The sequence below is a fragment of the Bemisia tabaci genome, chromosome 10, assembly GCF_918797505.1.
Source record: "Bemisia tabaci chromosome 10, PGI_BMITA_v3".
Classification (NCBI taxonomy): domain Eukaryota; kingdom Metazoa; phylum Arthropoda; class Insecta; order Hemiptera; family Aleyrodidae; genus Bemisia; species Bemisia tabaci.
Window position 1 is genome coordinate 17,490,281 of NC_092802.1, and position 18,612 is coordinate 17,508,892.

Below are 18,612 nucleotides of genomic sequence, written 5' to 3' on the forward strand. Positions count from 1 at the left end.
ATGGAGGGGATATCCCACCCTACCCTGAAAGTCCACCTCTACATCAAAACAAACTCTCCATGCAAAGATAGGGAGCAAATACATTCGCAAGGTTGTCGTGTTTTCAGTCTTGGAGTCCCCAAATAAAGTGGCAACCCTGCTAATGTATTTGCTCCCTATCTTTGCATGGAGAGTTTGTTTTGATGTAGAGGTGGACTCTCAGGGTAGGGTGGGATATCCCCTCCATTTTGGCCTCACTTTGAGAGCTTTTTTTGAGCTTGGGAGTTGATTTCTGAGAAAACCAGTGGCACCATCGTGTTTCTCGCGAACTTTTACATAAGAATCAATGGTCAAATCGCAAATCCCTCGTACATGCAGCATCTCCATTCCTTCGGTTTTTGTCGATCTTTGCTCTTTAGCACTGGGAATAGCAATTAATTTATTGTGGTTGCTGACCTGATGATGAAGATTGGTGGTGATGACCCGGGCGGCGCAGGCCCAATAGTCATCTGATTCGAATTCGTGTCGCTCACAGCCCGGGAATTTCTCTGGAATCAGCTTGCTGTCGTAACGCTGGAACGCTCGCGTCCGGCTGATTGCAACTGCCTGAAACAAACCCGACGAAATTTTTTTAGCTAATTTTACGATAATGTATTTTATTACTCTCCAACACTGCATCACTGTTTCAGACTGGGACTGGGATTGGTTGTTCATTCGGGACAGAGTGGGACGGGACTAAAAAAGCGCAGGATCAGTGGCGTGCCGTGAATTGCGATATATCGATTGTTATGCCATTTAAACCTATGAAAAAAGATCGATTATCAGGGTGTTCGCAGCGAACACCTTAGTAATCGATTCTTTACCATAGCTTCAAATGGCGAGATATCGATAATCGATTATTCACGCCACGCCACTGCGCAGGATTAGCCCTTTTGGGCTATTTGAAGTAGGGGAAAAAATAAAATTAATTGGATACAGACACCTTCTTCTAATATAGGGTGGAGCCGCTGTCGGTCCCATTCCAACTTGTATGAATATAAAATAGATATTTCCTCCCAAAAAAAAACAACGAACGCTAATGTGTAACTCGTGGAGAGAAAAAGTTTGGTTTATAGCGATGGTCAAAAGCGAAACCATTTATATTATCTGCATTGCGGTGTTTCAAAATGTCCGTCCTTTTTTTTAATTTTTCGAGATGAAACACGCCAACTTTATAGCTTGAAATTTTCACGGAATATTCTGCAGACGGGGAATTAAAAAAATAAAGGAAGTTTTCGAGAGGTTACGTCGACTAGAGTTCCCTCGCGCATGAGATTCTGAATAGGCACACTGAAAAAAAAATCTCGGTGTATTTACTAAGAAAAGGGTAAAATTACCAAGAATTCAGGGTTCTATTTGATCCCAGTTTTTTCTTGTTAAAAGTACCATTTATGGAATTGGTAATTTTACCGAGAAATCTCGGTAAATTATTGAACTTTCTCGGTAATTTTACTGGACCTTTGTACGAGTAAAAACGCCAATATTTTTTATCGACTGTGGTAGAATTACCGAGGTAAAATGGCAAAGTTACCGGGAATTGATTACCAATAAAAGTGGTATTCTTACCGGAAAAAACAGTAAAAATACCGGTTTTCAGGTAAGGTTATCAGTCTGTCTTGGTAAAATTACCAATAATTGGTAAAAAAAGTGAGATGGTAAAGGTACCAACGGACCTTGGTAAAAACGCCGAGAATTTTTTTTCAGTGCAGTCGTTCTGAAGTTCCTGGGAGCCGAAAAGAAGTCAAAAGATGAAGGTCACTTTGACGGAAGTTTTTAAAGGAATGACAATCGCGGTATATCGTGGTTGCATACGCTAGCAAAATTTCACGGCGGATTACATGACACAAACATGGAAGGATGATATAATAAGGAATTCCTCGTGGTCTTTTGTGAGACTAGGATCTTTTAGTGGCTTCCGAAGACACCTGTGGTGTGGTGTACTGCCGTGCGATAGCGAAGAGCGCAGTAAGTGCATTTCTGTATGAGCCATTGTTAGCACCAGTGGCGGGGCATGAATTGCGATGTATCGATTGTTATGCCATTTAAACCTATGGTAAAGAATCGATTATTAAGGTGTTCGCTGCGAACACCCTATTTATCGATCCTTTTCCATAGGTTTAAATGACAGATCATTCGACATATCGCAAAGCACGCCACGCCACTGATGCTTTTATGTGTCTCGAGGTTAATCCCAGCATGGACTTACTGCTCTCCTCGCTATCACGGCAGTGTATCGTACCGTGTGTGGCATCATACACAACTATGCGGTCGTGTCTGAATGTGCGGCATCGGCAGTTGGCAGCCAGTTTCCTATACTTGCGTTGGCTGAGTATATTCGATCCCTTTTACAAAATTGTGGCCCTTTTTTCTTGGGCTGTGTTGAGATCATCAATTTATTAAAGTCCATAATCTTGCAGAGAAAAAAAATGGAAATTTATTTTTAACAAAATAGGTTTGACGTTAAAAAAATTACATTTTAAAAAAAATATCGGTCAAATTTTTTTACAAAAATAATCAAAAATTTTCTAATAATATTCGATAATTTTCAGAGAATTTATTTTGTGAATTATCGGAAAACATTCAGAGACTTTTCAAAGAGTCTTTGGCGAATTCTCGAAAATATTCGTAGAATTTTTGGAAATACTTAAACAAATTTCGGGGGTTTTCAAAATAATTGGAGATTATTCAAGAAGTATTTGAAGAAATGTCGAAAAATATTTTAAGAACACTCTTGAAGAAAAATTAAGGAGGGTGTTCGTGAAGATTTTCGGCAGATATTTTGTGAAGATTCTCGGAGAATATTTGTGAGAATGTTTCTCAAAAAAATTAGTTCCCGTTAGCTACATGCAGCCTCCGTGTTCTACACTGCCGTGATAAGGAAAAACGTCGTATGAGACCATTCGGCGTTGTCCAAGTTTCTCGATAAACACTGTATTTCTGGTCAACTTATAAATATTTTTCTTGCAATTTCTCAGACAATTTTGTTAGTAAATTATGAACTAAAGTGTCTGAGAAATTTCGAAGGAAAAAGATTCAAAATTTTCTTGAAAATGAACATTTTAGAGGGAATTTGGCAACTTCGAGTCACACGAGTTTTCCTCCGAGATAGCGCATTGATGTGAAAAAATCAATCGCGCCTATCGCTGAAAGGAATGAAACTGTATCTCGTAATCGATCACTCGGATCAAGAATTCATTTTCGACGATGAACGGCAATTAAAACGGGATCACGAAATCCAATGCGAAAAGTGATAATAGTCACTGACAGCTGTCCACTCTCCTCGCGGTGTCATTGTGCCATACGCGTATCGCAGTTGCCACTTTCCCATAGAAAAACATGGAAATGTTCCTAAGCGCCTTTACTTTATAAAATAGCGCCCTTCGACATGACAATTTTTTCGAGGCGTTTGCGAGGACATTTGACGGAACGCGGTGAAAATAATTGCCCGGTTTTCAGGACGGCGCACAGTGGATCTAGATTAACGCAAATTGGAAGAAAATCATCTAAATTCTCCATTAGAGAATTTGCAGGTGTCTTAAATTTGGTGAATTTCATCTTTAAAATGATACCGCTGGGAAAACTGAGTGCGAGGATATTCTTGGTTTCTAAATTGAACAATTACTTATCGGAGAAAATGTGACAAAATAACCTAATCTGCTAAAATACATGTGTTCAAATGGAAAGTTCACATTTTCTCACTTTTAAAATCTATTTTTCTCCAATTCCCATGTCAGAAAAAAATTATGAAAAATACTGCGAACTCAGCTCATTAGGCACTCTCTGATGAAGCAATAAAATTTGTGTGTGCAAATTCTCCATTAGAGAGGTCGAACATGAAATTTTTGGCTAAAACTGCAAATTTTGATGTTGAATTCGTCACATTTAAAATTTTGAGGAGCGCTTCTGGAAGAAAATTTCACGAGTAAACCAATGGAACCATTTTTAAAATCTCAAAGTTTTGATTTAACGGAGTCATAAGCTTTTAGAGTTTCCAAATTCTGTCCAACCTCTTCCATTGACTCGATCCACTGTGCGGCGATTAGGGTGGAAGGTAATTGATCGTGACAAGCGGATCAAGAGGTGTGGCGAGAATTGGTGGTAAATGAAAGTTATTCGAATTGAATTTTATGAGCCATTTGGCTTTGAAATTTGTCAAATTAATCTGCACGCAAGCAAATAACGATGAAAATAGAAACAGCAATATTTGTTTCTATTTTCCGATGAAGGTCAGGGAAAGCACGGACAAGTCAGTAATTTTGAGGTTACACAGAAAAAAATAGATGGTGCTGACGATAGAACCTTTTGTTCGCACGGCTCCCGCAGTTTCTTTGTTACAGTCACTGAAGCTTCCATTCTGAGGACAGAATACTCTGTTCCCACGACCAAAGTTCTGTCCTCACAACAGAAAAATTCTGTAAGTGTAACAAAGAAACTGCGGGAGTCGTGTGAACAAAAGGTTCTGTCGTCAGCACCATCTATTTTTTTCTGTGTAGGTCATCGAGCTCTTAGGGCCTCAAGGGGCAGCCAATCTATGAATTCAAATGATCCAGAATGATTTGTTATTACGATTTTTACGACTCAGCGATTGTAATGCACGTATTTGACTCAGTTTTTTCATGAATTTACTCATATTGGTGGAAGAACGCTAATTTATAAACATTTTTGGCTATCTTGATTTGATATTGGAATCTATGGTTTGGTAGTGACATTTTTCGTCTCTAAGGTTGGCTGCCCTTTTGGGCCCGAAGAGCTCCATATTTCGACATGTGCGTATATTCTTCATTCATTATAGTTGTATGTACCAAAAAGTCGAATACATATGCACTTAGTGAGACTTACAGTACACTGAAAAAAAAATTCTCGGCGTTTTTACCACGGTCCGTTGGTACCCTTACCATCTCACTTTTTTTACCAATTATTGGTAATTTTACCAAGACAGACTGGTACGCTTACCTAAAAACCGGCATTTTTACTGTTGTTTTCAGGTAAGAATACCACTTTTACTGGTAATCAATTCCCGGTAACTTTGCCATTTTATCTCGGTAATGCTACCACAGTCGATAAAAAATATTGGCGTTTTAACCAAGGTCCAGTAAAATTACCGAGAAAGTTCAATAATTCTACCGAGATTTCTCGGTAAAATTACCAATTCCATAAATGGTAATTTTACCAAGAAAAAACTGGGATCAAATAGAACCCTGAATTCTTGGTAATTTTACCCTTTTCTTAGTGAATACACCGAGATGTTTTTTTTTCAGTGTACGATTATCCGTTCAGTTACCAATGGCCTAACCTTGATTTTCTCTCCCTTTTTTTATCTTTGTATATTATTTCCAGAGTGTTGTTATTTCTGAGTTGGTAGGGGGCAAGGCACCGAGCCGTTAATCTTCAGAGTCCAGATTAATTTGCGTCAACCATCCATCATAGACTGAGACAAGAGCAGCGGATCCATGTTGCCTTTTTTGTCAAGAATTTCCCTATTTTCCTTGCAGAAATAATGAGAACCGGACCTGAAAACGACGACGGTCTACTTACAGGTCGGCGCACTCAAAATAAAGGGCAGGGTCAACTATGGACAAGGTGCCGAGATTTAAAGGAAGCCGCCTCCGCCTCTGTTGCCAAACTAATATTTGCGGAGGATTTCCTTAGTTTAGAAAAAAAAACCTTCGCAGGCAATATTAGGTCAACATATGCGTAAAATGCTTGAATTTATTCGCTCAATATTCTGTTAATACTAAGGTAGCCATTATTCCGTTAAGGTGGTATTCAACAAATATTGATCTAGTATTTTGTCAACAGTTTTTGAACGTTTAGTCACTATTACCATGAACTGGAAGAAAAAAACCCACTGGATCTAGAGTCCAGACTCTTGAAAACATTGACAAGAAAAAGGACTCTTGATTCAATCAGATTTAAGCTTAAATCAAAAGGAAATGCGCTCAAATTAAGAGGCTTGGTTCTTGCTTTAAGCTTAAATCTGATTGAATCCAGAGTATTTTTTCTTGTCGATGTTTTTAAGAGCCTGGACTCTAGATCCAATGTGGTTTTCAAGTGGTTAGAAACATGTGTTTTATGTTTAGTCGTAAAAATAGAAAATTTTAAGAAAATTTAAAGTCCTATTTTTGAAAACACTTATAAAGAGTGAAAAAAATGTAATAATTATGAATATTTCAGAAATATTTAAATAAGACTTTAGAAACGTGCAAAATTACGAAAAACGACTTTTGGACGCATTTAAATCGTATAAGCGTCACCTTAACTTATAGCTCTCCATAAGTACTTCAAAATGCCTTCTAAAATACCTCTTTTAATTCCTCCTTGTTTGTAAAAAACATCTACGAAACAATCCATTTTTTCCAAACTGGAAAAAAAAACACATTGGATCTAGAGTCCAGGCTCTTAAAAACATCGACAAGAAAAAGTACTCTTGATTCAATCAGAATCTAGCTTAAATCAAGAACCAAGCCTCTTAATTCAAGCGGATTTCGTTTTGATTCAAGCAAAAATCCGATTGAATCAAGAGTATTTTTTCTCGTCAATGTTTTCAAGAGTCTGGACTCTAGATCCAATGTGTTTTTTTTCCCCAGTGCAGCGATATTTTAGAAACATATTTCATGCGTCATCGCGTTACTAAGGTACGTTTAAATGAATTAAATCAAAAGATGCTATGCACCAGGGCCGGATTAAGGGGGTGGCCACATGGGCCGCGGCCCATGGCGGCAAATCTAGAGGGCGGCAAATTTTGCAATTTTTTAAATGTAGGTACAAAAAAATATCGGATTTAGAAAAAAAAATTACAAACGAGAAAAGGCGACAAAATCTCTCATTTCCTGAGAGTATAGCAATTTTTAATTTTGTCGTCTTTCAGTGATACAAGAGACAGCACCTTTAAGTAGTCGAGTTAAGAGAGAAACCAAACACGCAATTTGGCCTGGAACGGCGCGGCGCAGAGAGCAATGATGACGAGGACTTGAGATGAAAAGGAGAAGCCCTCGGCGCGGCGATCGGCTTGTAACACATATTAGCGCCTACAAGACTGCACGAATACTTCACGCATTGCATCAAACGCAGTGCGGTCATTGCGGTCAGCGTGAAACGGATAGCGCCTACAAGAATGCATGAATACTTCACGCATTGCGCCAAACACAGTGCGGTCAGCGTGAAACACATGGCGGCATGGCGCCTACAAGACTGCGTGAATACTTCACGCATTGCGCCAAACACGGTGCGGTCTGCGCGGCGCGGCGGCGGAAGTTAAAATCATTAAACCACATTCATGTTTGTTCTTTCATAATTTTTTTGCTCATTTCTTATGAATGAAAGGCCTTGTCCACACAGAGATAGGTTTACGAAACTTAACTTTTGCTAGTAGTGTTGACAGGGCATTCCCAAAACATGTGTTCAACACGAGTAAACGCGTCTTATGCACCCCTCCCTCGCTGGCACGTTCACTTGATGGTTTTTATTGATGTTTCAATACGAATGAGAAGGAGGCGGCAAAATACAGGCGGCCCATGGGCGGCAAGTAGGTAAACCCGGCCCTGCTATGCACATAGCGTTTATGCGTGTTTCGTGGTATCTTTTGATCGAATTCATTTGCACTTTGTTCCTTTTAGCACAGACACATCCAACTAATCCGAGGTTTTTGCTAAACAAGCCCAAACATGCCTTCGTACTTCAGCAAAACCAATATTTCACCGCGGAAAACTATTAAGCAGCAGCCGCAGTTGCGGTAAAATTTGAGAGCATGTGATCAAAGCTTGCCGCCGATATATTAAACCAATTATATAATCCATTCAACGTTGCCGATTGAGCTGAAAATTGAGCTAATTATTATCGAGAGATGCCCTTGTTATCGAAAAATGTTTCACCCGACTTGCACCTTCTCTCGACTTGGCCTGTGCGATACGCATTAATTTTGTATTTATGTATTAAAAAGTTGATATACAGATGAGTAAGCCTTATGTGAGCTAATGTACAGATTAGACTTGGACTCAGAATATAGTAGTCAAACGGTTTTCGTCGGCGGATTTATTCTACTTTGGAAAAAAACCACATTGGATCTAGAGTCCAGACTCTTAAAACATCGACAAGAAAAAATACTCTTGATTCAATCAGATTTAAGCTTAAATCAAGAACCAAGCCTCTTAATTTGAGCGGAGTTCCTTTTGATTTAAGCTTAAATCTGATTGAATCAAGAGTCCTTTTTCTTGTCAATGTTTTCAAGAGTCTGGACTCTAGATCCAATGTGTTTTTTTTTTCCAGTGTAGACTCGATACGTTTTGTTAGAATCGTGTCTATCTATTAAAATTTCTTAACTCCGTGAGTTTTGGCCGTATGAAGGTTGAGTTCGAATTCCGGTTTCAAGCGCATCAATGATTTACCGGTAATAAACGGTTACTGGTGTTAGTGCTTCCCTTACGATGGTTCCTGCACTAAATGTTTTTTTCTTTTTTTATTTCCTGTCCGAGGAAAAGAAGACAAAAAGAGAGAGGATAAAAAAGAAGGAGGAAAAAGGAAAGAAGAAGGAGAAAAAGGGAGAAGGAATAGGACAACGAAGAAGAAGGAAAGGAAGATTAAAAAAAGATATGAAGAAAACAGAGAAAAGGAGGAAAGAGAATGAAGAGGAAGAAGATGAACGAAAAAGAGATGAGAAAGGAGTATAATAGTAGTATGGTCGCACAATTTCAGGCTTACTCGGATCTTACTCGGAAAGTAGCTTTTTACCACTTTGACACTGTATCAGTTCGCCTTCAATTTTCAATGTAGACAACACGTGCTCTCCCGCGGTCGAATAGTAGCATCATCGTGAAACAGCACGCTCTCACGGGGAACACACAAATAAGATATTTTTAATAAACGGAAGGAGGTTACTTTAACGTTTCGTCAGTTTGCCTTCAATTTCTAGTGTAGGCAACACAAGCTCTCACATGGTCGAACAGTGGTATCATCCCCCAGTTAATAGTCAGACATAATATGTATGTATAATAGAAAAATATGGATTCGTTTTTATTTTTCGGTCGAAACAGTCCCGGTCTATTGCCCGTTTGTGACATCCATGAGCCGCGATGTCATACCTCTCTCTATAAAGGAACTCCAGAAAATACTAGAGTCCCTTTATGGAGAGAGGTGAGACAACGCTGCTTATGGATGTCACAAACGGGAATAAAGATTACACAAATTGGACGTTTTTTGTAGTCTTTGATCAACCCATTCCCGAATTCCTGTCTCCGTTCCCTGTCTCATTCCATTTGTTCCTTGCCGTACCCCGATTCCCCGGTCCATTCCAGTTTATAATCTTTGCAATTAGTGAAACTGTAATCTTTATTCCCGTTTGTGACTCTGGTCCGATCAGAAGTGGATTCGCATTTTCTTTACTCTCAGTGAAAAGGGAATCTAGGAAATACATGCCTTTCATCCCCGGAGAATTAATCCTCTCTTATCGCCATCATATTTATATACAAATATATATACGTTATATATATTATTATATTTTATATTATTTTTGTCATATTTATTTATTAATTTAGAGGCTAGACAAACAGGGTGACGGCCCTAGTCAGAGGGTAGAAGAAGAAGAAGAAGGAAATACATGAACAATCGTAACTTCTGAAAACATTCTCTCCGCAATGTATTCAAATTTGGCAGCGGGTAGACGGCCGAAAACTCATTAGCAACTGGTGGTGTGCTCTGAGGGTGGCTAGCTCATGACGTCACCGGTCGACACGGCCTCGAGGTGAAGCGATCACGCTCAAAGCACCCACACGCGTGGAAAGTATGCGGGGCTGTCGTAGGCAATTATTCTAATTCTACTCCACGTAACTTTGTTGTGTCTTTTTGTCTGTGACAAAAACGAAGCTCACAACACAATTGCATTTTGACCCGGCTGCAATTATTGCACCCCCGCAGGGTCTCTTGCGAGTCTCTATGCTAGAGCGAAAAGATTCATTTGCGTAGGACACCCCCCCCCCCCCCCTCATCCGTTATCGGAAAACTTCCTCCAAGAACTTATTTTTTCGTGTTTCTAGGCATTTTTACCTTCGAACCCCTCTCCCCCTTTATGAGGGATTTGTACTGTAGACTCCCATCATTTTTAAAAAAATACTGAAAAGACCAATTCAATGGATCTCTAATCAAATTAATCAGTATATGAATTTGGAATTAAACCCTTGTAGGGGATTGCAATTATTATACTTACCCCCGCAGGGTCTCTTGCGAGTCTCTATGCTAGAGCGACAAGATTCATTTGCGTGGGACCCCCCCCCCCCCCCCTCATCCGTTATCGGAAAACTTCCTCCAAGAACTTATTTTTTCGTGTTTCTAGGCATTTTTACCTTCGAACCCCTATCCCCCTTTATGAGAGATTTTTACTGTAGACTCCCATTTCACAAAATACTGGAAAGACCAATTCAATGGATCTCTATAATCAAATTAATCAGTATATGAATTTTGGAATTAAACCCTTGTAGGGGATTGCAATGATTTGCCTCCACAAAACTTCAAAAATACAAATGCAAAAATGTTGCGGGCCTTAAAATGTTTGGGATAGACTCATTGGTTCTTTAAGTTTGTCAGAAGCATAGAATTTTCTCTTTTGTATGTTTGTACTTTTTGAAATGGAAAATCTTTGCCATCTCTTGCAAGGGTCCATTGCCAGAGTTATGCCGTTTTTTACTCAAGATTAATTGAAAGTGTCATTTTTATGATGCTATGTTAAGGATCTCCTCAAACCTACCATAATCTCAATGTAAACCTTACAGAGTCTTCTAAGAAAAGGGCCTGTCTAAAGTGCGACAGAGCGGTAAGTGCAAAAATAAAGTTTTGAGACAACGGGCTCAGAGGCCTCTGACCGGAAAATTTTATTGAAAGAAACCTCCGTTCTTTGACAAATTGCCGCTAATCGTCCAAAACACTCCTAGAAGTAGTTTGGATGATTAAAAATCGACTGACTTTATTTCAATCACATAAAAAGGGTATTTTTCATTTTCATGCTAGGTTATTGTTAGGCAAGACAGCCGTAAGTGCTATCTCCTGCATGCTTTCGTGGTTGCGTTTTGAACACACAACAAACGCGTTTTCAGGTTAGAAATTTGCAGAAGAGGGCGGTACTTTACTCAAAAGCACTGTTTTCATTGGCTCTCTGGAGGAATATTGTCACTTACTGCTGTCTTGCCTGAAACTACGTCAGTTTTTGCACACTTACGGCTTTCTCATATGTCTCGTTTTGATACAATTAAGATAAATTTCGCTGTTTTAGCAATTTCAGTGATTTCATTGAAAAGACGAACTTTGAAGGAAACTCGATTTCGAAAATGTGACACTTACTGCTCTCTCTGCTATCACGGCAGAGTTGGTTGTGTCTCTTGCATGCAAAAGGCCCATTGTAATGCAAATGCACATCATTTCAGTGTCTCACTACTCTACGGGGTTGAAATAACTCAGTGCCATGGGAATTAACCCACATAGGTCCCTATTCAGCCAAGTGACAGCTTAAATGACGAAAGGGCGACATCGGCGAGCTGAATAATTAGACCAAAATGGAAAGCCATTCCTTTCTGGATGGAACCTCGGGTTCAACCGTCAAACGGGCTGTCAGCCAACAGCTCAATCTGTTGCATCACTCAGTTTACGATTCGACCCAGTGTAATTCTTGAAAAAAGACGTAAACGCGATAAGGATCACACTACACTAACGCTGTTCTTTCATTAAGCTCTTCAATTACGCACCTCATCGGCCTGGCGCGGCCTTTCAGTGGTCTGCAGTTATGATTCTTTTACGACTCGACTCAGTTGTACTGCCGTGCTGAGGAAGAACGCCGTATGAACATTCGAGAGTTGCCTAATTTCCCTCAGTAAAATGCTTATTTTTGAGGAAAGTTACGAATATGTTTCCTTGAAATTTTCAGGAATTTTAAACGAAATTGCGAACAATATTATCTGAAAAAGAGGAAGAAAAATATTCATAAGTTTACCAAGAAATTCGTGTTTTGGAAATGGAAATTTGGCAACGCCTGGAGGTAGATACGGCGTATTTCCTTAGCACGGCAGTTTAGTTGGACTGCATTTTGCAATTTGGAACTGTAAATTCTGGCTCTTCTGGAAAAACACTTATGTGCATAGGGATACTAATGGCAGATACGTCTTTTTTAAACCGGACTAGAATTTATAGTTCCAAATTGCAAAATGCAGTTCAGTTGTGCGTCATGAGCTCAATTAGTCGTTCCTCTCACTAAAGAACGTAACCACATTTCGATGTTGCCAAATTGCTCCTCGTAAATGGCATTTCTACCAGGAGAATATTGGACAGTAAAATGTTTATTTTTGAGGAAACTTATGAATACTTTTCTTTGAAATTTTCAGGAACTTTAAGTGAAATTGCGAACAATTTTATCTGAAAAATTGAAAGAAAAATATTCATAAGTTTACCAAGAAATTCGATTTTTGAAAATGGAAATTTGGCAACGCCTGAAGGTTTATACGGCGTTATTCCGTAGCACGGCAGTGTAGAAGCTGTTAGTGGTGGTTGCGGAGAATCTTCAGGGAACCGAATGACTTGATGAAACTGTAGCTGTAAAGAGCACTTGGGGTTTTCAAGCGTGTGATTATGCGGTCAGTTCTCGGTGCACTCGAGACGGTCGGAATGCTCTAGAAACCGCGCTTTATCTATGCATCCAAACAGTGCCGCATTTATGATTTTTTTTACTCTGTGCGAAATCGATTTAGGCGTTCCTGGGGGAAGCAGGGTGGCTTCAAGCCCGGAATTTTCGGAAAGTCCGGAAATAGTACCGATTTTTTAAGGGCGGTCCGGAAGTACTGAAAAAGTGCGGAAATTCCGCAAAAAGGTCCGGAATTTTTTTTTAGTTTTTCGTCATTTTTGTCGCAATTTCAAGTTTTTGAAATTTTTCTGATTTCGTCGAGTAGAGGTCCTGAAAAAGTTCTCAATTTTTCTGTTGAGGAGGCACTGAATTTTTTGGGATTGTCCTGAAAAAGCACTGTAAAAGTACTGATTTTTTGCCAGCCTGTTTTAGTATAGACACTCTGGGGAAGGCTTGAAAAACACCCTAAAGTTAAAAAAAAAACCCCGGGGCGGACCCATGATAAATGTCAAAAATTTTGAACACTTGTTATAGTGCCTTTTTTTCACTCATTGTCATATTTATGTCCACCCATTCACGTATTTATTTCCACTCATTCAATCGGAGGGTGAATGCAGTGGCGTGGCGTGCTTTGCGATCTATCGATATTCCCCCATTTGAAGCTGTGGTAAATAATCGATTATCAAGGTGTTCGCTGCGAACACTCTGTTTATCGATCCTTTTCCATAGGTTTAAGTCACCGATCAATCTATATATCGCAAAGCACGCCACACCACTGGGTGAATGGTTGGCGAATGGACCCGGACAGTGCTGTCGTGCTAAGGAGGAACGCCCTATGAGCCTTCAGACGTTGCCAAATTTTCTTCCACGAAACACGAATTTGCGGGAAAACTTGTAAATATTTTTCTCCCAATTTTTTAGAGAGTTTCGTTCGTAATTTGATCTAAAGAGTCTACAAATTTCAAGTAAGAATATTTCTAACTTTTTTTAAAAGAAACATTTTCAGAGAGGAAACCTTGCAACATTCAAGTGTTCATACGGCGTTCCTTCTTAGTACGGCATAGTGGGCAATGACCGGCGAATTATCTCGCCACACAAGGAACCAATGTCTAATGACCTCAGAGTGAAGTTATGACATATCGCGAGAACGAGACTATTTACAAACGGTGGATACGCCAAAATCATTAATTTTGAATAGTTTTTTTGTTATCCTTGCCGGTGCGGCACACAGTGGATCGAGTAAATAGGAGAATTGTACAAAATTTGGAAACTTCAAGCGCCTTTAACTCCGTTCATACAAAACTTTGAGGTTTTAAAAGTGATTCCATTGGTGTTCTGTGAAATTTTCTGTTATCTGTATCCATCAAAATTCAAAATGTGACGAAATAAACATCAAAGTTGGCAGTTTTAGTCAAAAATTTCATGTCCGACCTCTCTAATTGATTCGATCCACTGTGCGGCATGGCGCCCTTGAATGAAGCTGTTGACGGCTGTGACCATTAGTAGAACTCAGCCTGAAGGAATTTATGAGGGGGAACAACTTACTCGAGTTGGATCGGTGCACTGAAAAAATTAAAACGGTTGATTTTGGACTCTGACATTTTTTGTGTCAGAAATTTGGCTGCCCTTTTGGGTCCTATGAGCTCCATTTTTCGACATATCCGTACTATCCTTATCTAGGTACTTGAGGTAATACTGTCAGCTTCTCGGCTAGTTATTGATCACCGAGAATTTTTTTTTCGGTAATTTTATTTCACTCAGCCCGGAGTTGAAGTTCCGAATCAACAATTTTAGCTGAGAAAGTGTTTAATAAAATCGACATAAGTTCGAGTGAAGTTTTGTGTAGATGGCGGTGAAAAGAACTTTAGTCCTCGGAAGTATATTGTCGAGGGCAATAACGAGGCATGAATTATCGATTATCGATTTTTCTCCATTAGAAGATGGAGTTCAGAATCAATTAGGTATTAAAGTATTTATTGCGATCACTTGGTTTATAGATCCTTTTCCATTGGTTTAAATGGCAGATCAATCGATGTATCGCAAAGCAAGCCACGCTACTGGTCAATAAGGGAGTCGATTTTTGTTCAGTTCAACTGATTAATTGGCAGAGAAATTCAAATATCTACGAAATCACACTATGACGGACTGAATAAGTTTTGGATGGTTTTAGTTCATTTTAATGTCAACAAAAAGGATTCATACATATTTGCACGCTGCTGCAAACACTTTGAATATATGGAACCATTACATCTGCATGGCTCATTTGGGAATCAAATATCGATGGCCAAGGTGTGAAATCACGTATCTCCGTTTACGACGTCGCAGACTTCCTGTCATACTTTCTTTGCTTTTGAAAATTAGTCATAATGTAATTTCTAGAAAACTTCCTTGATTTTTTTTCTCTGTTTGTAGACTATTCTGTATAAATTTGAAGTTGTTAATTTGGATTTTTTCTCCTTCAGAATATAAAATCAGAGCGAAAATGATGAAACACCTCAATGTTTTTGCATTTTGGACATCGATATAAGCCAATACTATCCTTATGCAAACATGTGATTTTTTGGCTGCGGTTGAGGATGGTTCATCATTCCAAAATGTGTTTCAAATAAGCAGCTGACTTAGCAGCTAAATTTGCTGACTTCAACGGAGTCAATCAATTCTTTTTTAGATTACCGGATTTTCGAGAAAACTCGATTTCGAAAATTTGGGAGTCACTGCTCATTCCAAAATTCGGCACACTGAAAGAAAAAAGTAGCTTGGATCTTGAGTCCAGACTCTTAAAATCATTGATAAGAAAAAATAATCTCTATTCAATCGGACTTTTCGCTTGAATCCAAAGGAAATCCACGTAAATGAAGAGGCTCGGCTCTTCGATTTAAAAAAAAATCGGATTGATTGAGAGCATTTGTTCTTGTCAATGTTTTTAAAAGTCTGGACTCTAGATCCAAGCGACATTTTTTTCCAGTGCAGCACTGCTGACCCATAAAGGGCTTGGAGATGCTTCAGTGCATAATATTTGAACATCATTGCCAAGTAGGGCTCATTTTTGTCCATTTAACTCCCTTGTGAAATATCCACATTTTATTACATAACCTGGCAACTTCGTTTTCGATCGCGAAAATTTGCTATTCGAGTGTGCGAACTGCGAAGACAGCCTTTCGGCAAAGCGGCCGGGTGTTCGGCGCTCAACAGCCAAGCGCCACACTGAGTCGTTGCCGTTCTTAGGAAAAACGCCGCTTGAGTCTGTGGACGTTACAAAATCTCTGCTGATAAAAATCGAATTTTCTTAGGGATTAATGTATGTTAAAACATTCATTGTTTGTTGAAACAAACAAACTTTGACTTTTTCACCAGTCTGTTGAAATTTCGTTGTAAGTGAATGATTTTCAAATCTAGTAGATTGAATAAACACATAGTTTCTTTAAAAATAACTAGGGGGATGATTTAAATTGAATAACACAACGATGTTTTAAAGAAAAATTTCCCGCCAGACAATATTCTTAATTTCTTTCTCCTTACACTGAATTTTAATTCATTTTATGGGAGTCGACCGTGACAGGCCGCACATGTAGCTGTCCAAAAGTAAACAAAGACCTTTGAAAATAAAGACCCACTCTATTAAAGTTCTGACCTTTGAACTCCCCTTCCTCACTCCTGCCCATCACCCGTCTTACTCTCTTTCCTCACCCCGTCCATCGAGCGTCTTTAAAATGATTTTATTAGAATAGAGAGGATACTTAATGTGTTTGTTTTCCACCCAGAGGCCTTCAAACTCAGTTTTTTTTTCATTTTGGAAACTAATAAGAATAAAGTCGTCTGTAGTTCGGAAACAGGCAAGGAAATAAACAAAGAACAAACGTTTTTGTAAATTCATCTATTAGATTCTTAGAAGCGCGTACCTTAAGGTCAAAAAACGTTGTTTTGAGACAAAGCTGTTCAAAGTTTTGAACTCCCGTAAGGGTTGAATCACTAGGTGTGTGTACCAAAACGTCGCATAACTTGTTCAATAATGATTAGATGTAAAACATTTTGGCCTTAAAGTACAGTTAAAGATACATACATTAAGCCGCTTTCACAGCGCAGCCTCGCGCTCTGCGACCGACGCTCAATCGCCATTGCCCCTTATCCTCCCTTAGATCATCAGGCAATTGGCACCTTCTGATCTCCTCCTCCACCCCTTGTCGCCAATATTTCACTGGACGTCCACGCCGTCAGGATAATTATGCCACAGTTGAGGTTAATTATGTAAAAAAAAAATTAATTTTTTATGGAAAAAAAAATAATTTTTCTAAAAAAAATTAATTTTTTCTTAAAAAAATGTAATTTTCTTGTTTTGTAAAACATGACTGGCGACTCCCCTCAAATTTCGCAGGCCCTGGACTCCCATTTAAGGAGACAGGTGCCTCAGCAACTCTCGAGAGAGCTCACCAGTTCTTGAATTCCCACTCTTCAAACATTCATACTCATTCCCCAGAACACCCATTTAACAAAAAGAATTTTGGCAACGTGGGAATGTGGATGCGACGTTCTAGCCTAGCTCGGCAGCACGCGCAACAGGTGAAAGAGTCAAAACGCCCGGATCCGTGAGACGAATTCTCAATGCGCCGATTAGCGACGACGCGCGACTTGGTGTCCGCCGCCCGCTGCCGGCTCGTCCGTTTTCCACCGGATTTCCCGCTTTTCCCGCCGGAGTTTCCCGCCACGTCTGGGGCCCGCGGCCCCCTGCCCCCCGCCCGAGCCCGCCGGGGCTCCCGCGTGCCCGAGAACTGGGGCATCAAGCCGCCCGTTTTGCTCCGGAGCCAGGTTCATGATTCTTTTATATTTAAAGGGAATGGAAAGAAGAGTTTTTTGGAGCACTTCACGACGCCAAGGCACTTGACTGGGTCGATCGAGGATACTATTCTATTGATCTATTATTCTAACTGATCATTAATTGCATGTTTTCAAATCAAAAGGAACTATATCCTTTCTGATATATAGATAAATGTACACCATGGCACCCCGAGAACATAGAATAAAATTAGACAGGAAAAGGCGGGGACTAGGCGGAAAAACTCACAATAATTATTACGATACACTGGACGTTTTGACCGGTCTCCCGGTCATCATTAACCGTCAAAAACGAATTGAAAAATCTAAGAATACCTTTTAAAAAACTTTAAAACCCCCGAAAAAACGAAGAAAACTAAAAAAAAAAACCAACAAATCTGGAAAACCAAAAAAAATAAAAAATAAAAAAAAATTGAAAAATCCTAAAGAAGAGATTTTTCAGACTTTTTAATTCATTTTTGACCGTTGATAATGACCGGGATACCAGTCAAAACGTCCCGTGATTTGTATAATAATTATTGTGTGTTTTTTCAGCCTCGTCCTCGCCTTTTCATGTCTATTTGTATTTCTCTCTGACACGAGCCCTGAAATTAAACCCCTGAACAATAGATAGTAAGTTTCTTTTTATTGCAATGCGTAAAATTTAGATTTAATTTAATTAAAAATGGTTCAGTTTCGCTGATCACGAAATCGTGTCTTGATGATTGATTCTTGTAGATTAGCTAAAAATAATAAGATCTGTCCAAACAACAACTTTCTACGTTCAATATTAACCGAGATATCGCCCTTTGAAAAGTCGGGTTTTTGACGTCATCCATCGCGGTAGTGGCACCCTTGGTCTCTTCCAAATTGTTTTCACCAGTAACGTACATTTGCACTGGTTACTCAACGTCAAACTCGGATGAACGATATCAGCGCCTGCAAGACTGTGGAGATACTTCGCGCATTGCGCTAAACAGTGCGGTCGGCGTGAACCGCATATTAGCGCCGACAAGACTGCATGAATACTTATCCTTGCTTTCATCAGTCAGTGTGACGCACATTTGTACTGGTTACTCAACTTGATATTCGGATGAAACCAAAGTGGAAAAAAACTAAGGATGATTTCAAAAACCTGAATTTCAAAGGGCTATATCTCGGTTAATATTGAACGTAGAAAGGTACTGTTT

At 39.3% G+C, this 18,612-nt stretch overlaps 2 protein-coding genes across 4 annotated transcripts in view; one reads left to right on the forward strand and one right to left on the reverse strand.

Moving 5' to 3' along the window:
- The window catches only part of LOC109033396 (alpha-1A adrenergic receptor), a 232,187-nt gene that overhangs the window by 131,761 nt on the left and 81,814 nt on the right, over window positions 1-18,612 (forward strand). The window lies entirely within an intron of this gene.
- LOC109033395 (glucose dehydrogenase [FAD, quinone]) overlaps window positions 1-18,612 on the reverse strand; it is a 48,557-nt gene that overhangs the window by 2,813 nt on the left and 27,132 nt on the right. Inside the window, exon 2 of the mRNA XM_019045989.2 lies at window positions 436-585. Coding sequence (XP_018901534.2) covers window positions 436-585 — 150 coding nt within the window. The remainder of the gene's footprint in view (window positions 1-435; window positions 586-18,612) is intronic.